The sequence below is a fragment of the Bombyx mandarina genome, chromosome 01, assembly GCF_030267445.1.
Source record: "Bombyx mandarina strain Sakado chromosome 01, ASM3026744v2".
In the NCBI taxonomy this organism is placed as follows: domain Eukaryota; kingdom Metazoa; phylum Arthropoda; class Insecta; order Lepidoptera; family Bombycidae; genus Bombyx; species Bombyx mandarina.
Window position 1 is genome coordinate 15653970 of NC_143208.1, and position 12049 is coordinate 15666018.

At 32.1% G+C, this 12049-nt stretch overlaps 1 protein-coding gene across 3 annotated transcripts in view; it reads right to left on the minus strand.

The window, feature by feature from the left end:
• LOC149503604 (otoferlin-like) overlaps positions 1 to 12049 on the minus strand; it is a 101028-nt gene that overhangs the window by 18130 nt on the left and 70849 nt on the right. For all 3 annotated transcript variants that reach the window (XM_089734488.1, XM_089734516.1, XM_089734552.1), the window contains exon 8: positions 6390 to 6474. In XM_089734488.1, coding sequence (XP_089590614.1) covers positions 6390 to 6474 — 85 coding nt within the window. The remainder of the gene's footprint in view (positions 1 to 6389; positions 6475 to 12049) is intronic.

A 12049-nucleotide genomic window follows, 5' to 3' on the forward strand; every position in this document is an offset into this window, starting at 1 on the left:
CACAAGCGAAGGCGTTGACCGGAATACACAACCTTTAGTACAATATAGTGAACTTATTCTATGAATAAAAGCATTCGCTTAGCGAAATATTGCAAGCGATGTTTTGCATTTAGACATTAAATGTCAATCGAAGTTGACGACACATCAAGGTGTTTGAAGTTTTTTGAGAGTATAAAATACATAGACCTAATACTTCAGTGATAAAATATGAGTCGTCATCTTCGAATTACGTTAGTTTCGTGGGACAAAAATTCGATCCAACATGAAACTGTGACTTACCGATCCGATAGTGTATCAAATGCAATTATTGGAGACTATTAATACTAGAAGATAATAAACTACTTTAAATATCATATCTTTATATTATGGTAAAATCTACTAGTGGTCTATATTATGACGTAGCTGCCATCTATGTGAACGTGAGTGATGGATACGTATTTTAATCATGTCTCGTGCTCACGTGAATATTGAGTGGTTAGTGTTATCATGTGGGATTTTTTACGCAGCTACGATGTGTTTGTAACCAATGAAACATAAAACGGTATTTAATAAAAATAACTAGCTATTTGGAAAATGCAGAAAATTAAAAGAGAAGCGTTGTAATATTGTCATTTGTTTCAATTCGATACAGAATATTTATTCATGATATTGAAGAATCAAATTTGGCTTTTGGGTAAAATACATTAATTATCAGTTAATCGATTAGATATAATATTAGAGTATGTCTAGGGGTACTTTTTGTAGCCTATTTGTTTTTAAATTTATCACTGATCGATCTGGTTGTCATATTTCAAAACTGCACCATTATTTCATGTTTATTTAATTTTTAATCAAATTTTGTGTCTTTAAGATTTCTTTGTTGTACACTTTTTACACCTTCTATTACTTAAGTTCATCACATTTTGGTTTCCTGCACGAAAACTCATGTGTCAGGATCTCCCGTTTTTGAGTATAATGGAGAATAAATAGTGATAATAGCGTTAATCGATTATTCTGCAAAATCTCCAAAAGACTAAATAATAATTGTTTATATTTTTATTATAAAAAAGAAAATAATACATTTACAAATGAAATTAAAACTGTATTTTCCTAAACACAGTACGATTGAATTCGGTATTCTACAATGAAAAGACATGACCAAGCGATAGGTTCAATAAAATATACTTATCACATAAACAAAGGACGAAGCCAGATCTCTGTGTGCTTTCTGGAGTCTGAAATAGCGTGGAGAATTCAACACATATTAGATAGATATATCATGCAGAACACACAGTGCGAGGATGAAACAAATTAATCATGCATATGAATACATATTATGTGTATTTAATTATTTCATAAATTTTATAATACAATGTATTTAGCTGAGTTGTTGTTGATGATACATAAACACAATATGATTACAGTTTAGTGATGTGTAGTTATTGAAATAGAATTCCTAACTATTTTGATACAAGTATATTTCTCTTTTGCGAATATTTACGTTAAAAGACTTGAATAAAAATATTGCTAAAAAATATATTTTGTGGATTGTCTGATACATCTGATAGCTTCGTGCCTGTTTATATTGCTGTATTCATTTATAAATACCTTTTTGAAGAATTTAAATTGAAATTTCGTCCTATTGCCACTTAAGGTATGTGTCAACCGTTTATAAGCATTGAAAACAAACAAAAGAATATCTTGTTACAAAACATGAAGCTATTGTATAATTAAAAAGTATATCTATCCTAACAATTCTATTTATTTGAATTGTGCAAATGTAACTATGACGATCTGGATCTGACGATCCGGTCAAATACAATTTTCCGATAACTTCCTTATTGACTGCATCAGGTGAAATAATAAAAAGAATTATCGGTAATCTGAGATTTATCGAATATCTTCCTGGATATGTCTGTGAATCCTTTACTTTGCTGGGAAATATACGTTTCACGATTTAAATCTACAAAACTTCCATAAAACAATTTCAAGGCTAAGCCTCGCTCAAGTGGATCATGCATTAGTAATGAGTACCCGTACGTTTGGCTCGTTTCGTTACGTCGAGAGTGAAAAGGACAGACAATGGGGCTTTCGAGACTGTAGTCCCATTTCGAGGAGGATTAAGACAGGTGTAGGTTGAATGGAGCGCGGTTTTAGTTCGATACCATTTTTATATGTATCCGAACATAAGGCTCGCGTACTTTTTGTAATTCAATTTAGCATTGTCATTTATTTATATTTCGACTGTCAAAGAGTTATGTGAATGTCACTTTTTTATATTTGGTTCGTAATTATTCGTTACACGGAGCATTATATGTAGCATTACGTGACATACGTAACGAGAATGTTTGTATTTATGATGCTGAAAAGCTTTCGCCAATATTTTTTTTAACTCAACACAGCATTCAATGCTTGTTGAAAATTATATTTAAACTGGAGCAAATGTGTTCATTTTTATTAGTAGCCTAGATTAAATATAATATTTTTCGCGAAGAAAACGATTTATCCACATAATGGCCCTAATGTATTTGTTAAAAATACCAAACAGATAAAAGTACTAAACTTAAAATAATAGACCAAAATAAAACAGCTTAAAACAATTTTCTGCAGCGTTTATTAACTGATTTTATTTATTTAGTTTATTTATATCCACGAGCTTTCCTATCGTCAACAAATTTTAATGTGTGTTTGGAAACAAAGACTTTTAAAAAGAAAATCCATTTAAGTATAATGTTCATTCAATTTTCGGAGTTCTAAGACTTGTTTAATAAGACCTCGCTCGAAGTGAACTAATATCCTTAACTTAAGACTGTCCTTGTAAGAGAATACTACAAAGTTACTATCGATAGTTACTTAGTATCGATAGTTCTCCACTTAGACGACCGCGCTCCGATCATAAAAATAAATTGGTTTGAAACTAGGACACTTCAAGAACTCATAAGCATTGTCGAGTCCAGACAATGATACGTCTCGACTTCAAATGGGGGATTTTATTATGTTGAGTTTTAGTGAAATGTCAGTCCATAGGTAGGTACCATCGCCCTGTATATTTCTGAAAAAAGCGTTCCAATTAGAAAGGTGGGACAGTCTTTATTAAATATAATTGAGTCTTCGACGTCATACCATAAGGCGATCCACCGATCACTACAATTTATATAGGGTACTGGGGAAGGTTGTTGGGCTTCGGTAACTACATAACTTAGTTAAGTATGAGTTCGTTTACTTAACTAGTTGAATAAAATGAATTTAAAATGTGTGTAACAATATTTATATATACATCTAGTCTGAAAAGCAACGATAATTATTCGATTTCCTGAGGTTTTCGTGAGACGAGCAATGCGACAACCGACCGGAAACTACTCTTCTTAAAGTCGTTTGAAGTCGAACTTGTCGTGGTAATCAAAGAGCACAATTTTAGGGATGTTTATTTCAGAGAGTTTTTTATATTTATTATATATTTTTTACATTTTGTGAACATCAAAATATTTTCTAGTGTTCAAAGCAGTATCACCATCGATATATTACCATATACCATGGTATATATTACCATATATCACAATAACCGTTCTAAGTAACTGATGTAGAAAGCTTTTAAATAGAAAAAAAGAATATTTGTCGACAAAAAGAGGTGAATATCGAATTAACTGAATTGCCTCTGTCTGTATAGGTATATTAGATAGTAATCATGTTTTACAAAAATACATATATGTACATATTTGTAAAAATCAATAAAAAATAAATTCGAAATTTTAAGCGTTTCACATTGTACTTTTGTACTGTATTGTAAATATTTACGTGAAGTTTTTATTTACTTATATTTATTCTTAAATACATAACTGTTTGTTCGTTGATAAAATTGTTTAATAAGTAAGCATTCATACGAATTTATCAAAGTAACAGAATACGCATGGCAATTTGTTGATACATTTCTTTCGAAGGATAGATACGTCTAAATATTTCATTGTTCGTAACTTATACGTCGCGTCCGAAATAACGCCGTCGTCCCTTTCGGGATTTGGACGGTCATAAATTGAATATAATAGAAACACACACCTGTCCAAGCATTTCCTAATATCTCATACACTGGACCCATGTTTAATTTTTGAAGGATTTATTAATTATACGCATACGTATGTTTTAACAGCAACTTTTGGAACGTATTTTGTATATTGTGATTAATATTTTTATTAGTAAAGATGAAGAGAGTTTTTTTTTTTTAATCGTAAATAGTCCGATTTAAAACAAGTATTGTATGATATTTATTCGTATATTCAGAAACAAATCTAATTCTTTCTGTCCATTTTAAAAGAACTTCATAATCCGATATAAAGCTTTGTTTAATAAGTTGAACGCAACGATCGGCAAATTCTGTTCAATAGTATACCTAGCCCCTCGACTGCAACAATAAGTCGAGAATCGTTCATAAATCATAAATAATAACGGTGGTGTCTGTTTGCAAACAATTTCAGGGATAAACTTAAAAATAATAAGCGATTTACGGAAACTACAACGCAGTTTATTTCGAGATGTCAAACAGCAAACGTCAATATCAGCTGCGGTCCATTGGGCTAAATGTGGCTTCTAGTATGGCGTTCAACGTGTTAAGCCTTGTTCGGACTAGGCGAGCATTTTAGTCGAGTACTGAGTAATTTAGTAGCTAAATGTGTCTGAGCACCAAAAATTTAGTCGAGTAGGTTAGTAAATAATTTAGTCAAGTCAATCCATTTTGTTCTATTTTTTCGGGCGAGTAGCGAGTAGTTTAGTCACTAAATTACTCGGTACTCGACTAAAATACTCGCCTAGTCCGAACAAGGCTTTAGCGATAATGCTTAATGCATTTTCTAAAATTATCCATATAGGTTACTTGTAAAATAATTAACTAGATTTAGAAGATAAAATGGTTTTTAACTGTTTTAGGTTTGCCTATTTATATAATACTCGTATATACACGAGTATATTATATAAATGGAAAGATCGGTACTTTTTGGTCAATTCACACTGGCACACTAATTTAATTTTAAAATAAGGAAATATAAATGACAGTCATCAATTGACATATCGCCATGTTACGAATCGTTGTTTTTTTTTTTTTTTGGGAAAATAAAAGATTTTCGTGTTAGACAAAAGATCCGCTAGATTTCTAGATTTCGGCATAGCAACCTACATAATATATCTTACTTTTATTTTACGACTAATAAAGTTTAACTAAGTCTTTTCACACTAAAACTGTAATCTTATTACTTTACCTACAACTTTTCTAATAAAGATTTACTAGACTTAAATAAACAATAAAAGTGCATTAAAATGTCGTATAGTTTACTTCCTTGGATATGTCTTTGACCAGATTTTCGTGCTATAGAATAATGAGGTACACAGCCACTATACTCTTTATTGTACTATTGTATTATATTAATCACATTTAGCGGAGGTTCAATAGAATGTAAGGTCACTTACAAGTCAGTGAGACTGATTATGTGGTTTACGTTGGTTAGTCATTTTCAGTATATTATACTGTACAAGAATAACTTGACCGTAATATCTTAGTTTTTTATTATTTATTTCATAATTGGTATTAAATTAGTGTCAGTTTAGATTTATTTTATGCTTTTTTTTTATTATTACAATATTTACAAATATGGGAAAATAGCATTAACTGCAGTCATTTTGTTTTATTAATTACATTAAATTTCATTAATGACAATTAAAACAAAATAAAGAGAAAGATAAACCGTGGACAAATATTACGGAAAAAGGTACTGAACTATTTTCTTTTGCCCACTTATTTATAACTACTAGTTAATTCACGAGCACACTTTGTTGAACCGTACTTACGTTATTTGGTTACAATTTCAACTCTGATAAATACAAGATTGATCGTTAAGAATTCAATAAATGTAATGAAGGCGAGAAATATACCTACGTAAGAACTTCAACCAACTTGCTGTAAAATTAAATAGAAAAAGCCGTGTTTCACAATGAAACCTTGATAGATTTGCTGTAATATGGATTTCAGCAAATCTATCTATTTATTATTATTATCTATTATCTTTTATATTATAATATTTTCTTTTATCTATAACTATTTTACAGAAACAAATAAAAAAAAACATTTTAGTTTATAGTAAAGTGGGTATAAATTCAATGCAGGGTTATTTATTATCTTAAACGTGTTCTGTGTTTCTAACTTTTTGGTGTTTTACGTTTAATCAGTTAGGAATTATATTTAAAGTACGATGATTGGTAAGAGAAATATTTCTGTCATGCAATATTAATGTCAAAGATATAGAATACACGCCGGTGACTCTTAAAGAAAAAAGACTCGACACATTAATTGATTAATATTAAATTCAAGATAGTATTTGGAATCGAAATATACTTATAATATACCTATTATCATAATGTAAAGGTACCTGTCTGGCTCCACACCGTGGCTACGTCCAGCTTGAAGCTACCCAAAAGCTTGTTGGCGCGCAAAATGTTTCTCGATTGAAGCACCTGTAACAGACAAAATGCTGCATGCGACATAGCCTTTCTAGCCTCCCGAGCAAACAGAAGACCCAAAAAAAGAAGACAAAACATATAAAAATACAAGTGTGTTAGACTATTTATGTATGTAAGTTTGGTTGTAATTTTATCATAAGAATCATTGCAAAGCTAGAAAAAAAAGGAGAATCTGTATATGTAAAATCAACTTTCTTAATAACGAACATGCTTTTTAGTTTATATGATAGTAAAATAGACGGTCGTAACTCTTATACATTTCACTCAAAAGGTGATAAGGTTAAATTAAGGGATAGTAATGATGTTCCCTGCATTAGTCACACGGTCATGATCAATCTTGGTATAATCGTTATAGACTCTTCAAGGAACGTTATTGCTTTATTATGTAGTACATGTGTACGAAAAGTGACGTGCAAATAGTTTCAACTAATCGATGTTTTTCATACAATTAGTGATGGTGGAGTGTGATCGGGCTCGACTAGTCGATTTTATAATTAGTTCACAGGATTTAATCCCTATAAGAAATTGAGTTATAAGTATCTAAGTATTTCATGCTCGGAAACAAATCTTACTCATAAAATATCATAACGTAGGTAGTAATAATTAAAAGGACACAGAATTTATACATTTGAATAATCACTTAATTAACATCATCCTACTATGTATTTCTGACCAGAAAAGGTCTTGCGTTCCGATTTGAACGGTGGGTGTTACGTAAATTAAGATATATTTTTTTTTAAAGACGACACCGATTATCATTACTACAAAGCAAATCTAGCGATTTTGTTTTACTTATCTACAATGTTTAATAGACATTGATTGATTAATAAACAAAGCAGTGTACCGATTTTAGAGAAATATCGGTCTAATACGGAAGTTCTAAATAGTGGGAACTGGGACTTCGATATCACGCAAAAGCGTTGTTGGCGACATTGACGTACCTAATTAATGAATAAATAAACTATCAGATTCGAATTAATTTTACGAAAACTTAATTTCATTTTTGTCAATTTGCAAATGTGTTTTAGTTTTGAAAGGAAAACAGTTAAATATTCATGAGGATCCGCCCCCGCAAGTTTCGTAGTTGCTAATTTTGTATTCTAAGCACGAACTTACATCGTCAACAAATTGCACTACCTTAAGAATATTGTGCGACTTTTAGAACCCAGTTTAACTGGCCGAATATCCAAATAACCCTTACCCTTCTTATACGAATAATACCTCATTACCTACTGTTTTCGAGCCCTTCAATATTAACAAAAATAAATCGTGACTGTGATTGATTAAAAAAAAAAAAATACATAAGATTAGACAATTAGCGAACATTTTCCCTCATATTCGATAGTACTTATATGGAACATCCACGTGTTTGGAGGTATCGTAGCAATAAAGGTATACAGTTCAAGAATTTGACTTCGTGATTTAAAAATATTCATTTTGATCGCGTGTTTTCCTTTTTCTTCTGATTTTTTTTTTATTGCTTAGGTGGGTGGACTTGCTCACAGCCCACCTGGTGTTAAGTGGTTACTGGAGCCCATAGACATTTACAACGTAAATGCGCCACCCACCTTGAGATATAAGTTCTAAGATCTCAGTATAGTCACAACGGCTGCCCCACCCTTCAAACCGAAACGCATTACTGCTTCACGGTAGAAATAGGTAGGGCGGTGGTAACTATCCGTGCGGACTACGATCTACGGAACGTCTAGAAGATTGCACAAAGTGGGAATGAGTTGCTCGCTCCGGAAATTTCAATATCGTAGTAATTGTTACGTTATAATACTCATTGTAAAAAATTCATATTTAAAAAAAAAATAATCTAATATTAAAAAATAAATAAATAATTTCATATTTAAAAAAAAAAAAAAAAGGCATGCCCGCTGAACTTCTTGCCAATTCTTCTCAGGACGGAGGCTAGTTCTTGTGAATTGGCGGTAGTTCTTTTGACGTTCAACAAGTATGTACTTTCATTTATGTTGAATAAAATTTTTTTGATTTAAATTTGATTTGGACTCACAAGAGGTCCTACCACCAATATCAGTTTTTTTAAGGTAATATTTAAATAGCATTTTCGCATAGTAATATTCTCTGTATTTTGCATAGTAGTTTAACTGTCTTAAAATTCCATTCGGTGGTTTTCGTAAACTGAAACATTGGATTGTTTTTTTTTTTATATCGATTAAGATACTTAGTTTTTGTGTAGTCTATTGACTGAATTCATTAAAATGATTTAAAAAAATATACGGGGCGGGTGGTCACCGCGTTGCGATGGTAATCCAAAAACGGACTAGAAACTATATAGATTTTTCTGCTCGTAACATCTGAGTGATCTGAGGTATTGTTTGAGATGATTTTTTTTTAAACTATTATTTAACATGCTTTTTTTTAAACTATTATTTATTTTTCATTTTTTAGTTGAATTTCAATTCTTTCAATTTTTTTTAAATATTGAATTGTCATCGGTCCTTAATAAGTATACCAAATTTTGAGTTAATCCAACGTTTTGAAGGGGGTCAAAATCATGTTCAAAGGTTCAGTTACATACTAACATACATAGTCTGAAGATAATAAAAGCGTATCAAAAATGTTAGATGTATAATGTTAATTAGAGAAAAATGACAATGAGAATATACGAGATAGTAAAATATGAAAAATCAGTAAAATTTGATTGAGATAAGAAAATAAAAATAAAACTTCATAATATCAATTTCTCCGTTTGTTTATCAAAATCTTATTACGTGAGTGAAAATAGTCCCAATGCTTTTCACTAAGATTAACACTAATGCGTATTTATATCGAGGTCGTTTTGATAAATAATTCTCTTGAGGTTTGGTCGAGGAGCTATTGTGGAGGGTATATTAAATCCCAAGAAACTCTTTGCTTATTCAACGGACAGGGTCTCGAAGTTGCCGAAGGTGAGAGAGTGGTTAATTTCCAATGTAATATTAAATGATATGATTCATTTCCAGTAAAATTTTATATAATATATATCTGTGCGCGTAATTTGATAATATATTGTTATTTTGGTATGACACACACAGGTATAATAAGTCTGTTAATAAAGAAATCGACGTTCCTCTTTACTGATGATGTCTGTGCTAGATCTCATTTCCTAATACTAATTATCTTCTTAATTCTCATAACTCTCTCCCTGATACAATAGTAAAAGCTAGATCAATGAGGGTATTAGAAGAAATATCAAGATAACTAATGCGTTCCTTCAAGTTCACAAACAAAGCAAGTCTCATTTAAAATTAGGTATAATTGTTTTAATCAAACTCAACGTAAAATATCTCAGAAAATTCAATTTGTATATTTTAAGTTTTAATAAGAAAATTCATTTTATGTTTATATCTCTTGGAATTGTTGTTTCGTAACGCCAGACAATTTATTTGTTTGCCACAGAACGTAACTGAATAATAGACTATATATATTATAACCTATATCTAAGTCAGTTAATCCTAAAAGTTACATATCTGTCTATAAACTTTATAATTGAGGTTGACAGCTTATGCTTTAAATTATGTCAAAATCATAATATTGGATGCTAAAGCATATACATACACCGTTGATTCATTAAATACTCTGTATTTAAATTTAATGCACTTAAAATATTTTGTATTGACTTATATGATACATCAAACAAGCCAACTTAGGTAGCAGTCATGTGCGTTGGTAATCTGTACATTAATATATTTTCGTGATTGTCCGTGTTGTGTTTTTAGGGACTTTTTTTAATGGATTTGACGTGTGCAACGAAAATTCCGCCAACCATGAGTTGTAATGTAGTAACCAAGAACTTTTATAGCTACTAGTATACTTAGTTTGGGTTCTTTTTTTCTACGTTCGTTTCTCGTAACCTCGAGAGCCTATACTAGATTCACAGAACTAGTAGATGAGCTCACGGGGCTCTGACCTGATGACATTGCTAACAGTAGCCCTAGCAAGAGCAGCGTTTCGTAGAGAATCTAACAGTGGAATTGGAAACAAGACCCTGAGAAGATCCGGCGAGAAACTCAGCAGGATTGGACTCATTAAATTTTTCTAAAATATCAACGATTACTGCATATGAGGTGTGGGTTTTTTAAACTACAATTGTTATTCTCAATCATTAATTGTCACGAACGGTCTCCGAAACGAAGGGATAATAATTCAACAACAAAATAATGTCAAAGCTAATATTAGCAGGTGTACATTAAAACCGATGAGTGAGAAATTAACATGCCGCGAATATTGGTTTCATTAAGGTACGTTTGAGGCATCGAATATATTCGTTTTAGAGTTAACGAAGATGTTACTAAATTATGTTATAATATCTTTGTTTTTGAACCGTGTACATACGTCCGTCCATCCCAACTATGGAGCCATTAACTATGCGTAGATCAATTTAAAATTGTCAAGTTTTATTATCAGATTCTTATCCGTCTCGTGATCGGATTGTTGTACCTAGAGCCACACCATTGGTATGAGTCGTACCACATCCAGCGACGACACTAGGTTATATAGCACGTCATGTAGGTTTATATTTATATAGGTATTAATCCAAATGCTCACCGTTATCTTCTACTTGTCTGGGATATTTAAAATAAGTTGAACCCGTTCTCGTCAAAACTTGTATTAATATACACGCTATCCACTATGGTGTTGGAGATATGAGGTTCAAGTCCCAAATCAAAATAGATGTATAATATTATGTTATTCTTAAATACATTATGAAGTAAGGAAGCAATAAAATCGTCACTTGTTATTTATAATTTAATTTATTATTATTTTCGTGTGAGGGTATATAATGTGTCCCGTGAACGCACTGTTCCTGATGGTCGGGCGCTACCAAGGGAGCTACTAGAACCCCCTGTTATGGCAAGATAGCCGGCTTAACCGGAGTGATATGGGAGTGCTCATAATGAGTGCCCCCATGGGACTGAGCTGTCCACTCTCGCCATTTCCCCCCATACTGTTGGGGTGCCCCCCTATGGGGAACCATTGCACCACCCACGCCGGTCGCCACTACAACGTCGGTCCCTCCCCGCGACGGTCTTCCCCTTCTGGGGAGCCCTGAGCGGGTGAGCGCCTAACTAGTGCCGCAGCCCCACCCTCTGGTTTGTAGAGGTGAGGCCGCGGCATGGGGCCGGTGGCGGGCCCCACGGTGCTGACTGTCGTCCGTGTATTGTACATAGTAGTTGTAGTAAGGATTAGTTTAGTTTACTTAGTTTTGTAGTTAGATGTAAGGAAAAAAAAAGTCAAATAACTGAAATTAAAGTAACTAAAATCTTATCGCAAAATAGGCATGGCTCAATTTCGAATTATTTTTTTAAATTGCCGTCGATTAAATTGTGTGTTACCGATGAAATAGTGTCACTGAGTCAATGTTAATTGTGAAGACGTAATTAAATTAGTCGAATTAGTTTTTGGAACGATAGACTTTTGTTATTAAAAATAGTACATGCTATGCAACATTATAGAATAGTTAAAATTAGATCATTCAGTAGAACAATAGATATTCGAATAGGTTAATATCTAGTATGGATTAGCTCACATTTCTATCCGTGATAACAAAGCGAAGCTTGTT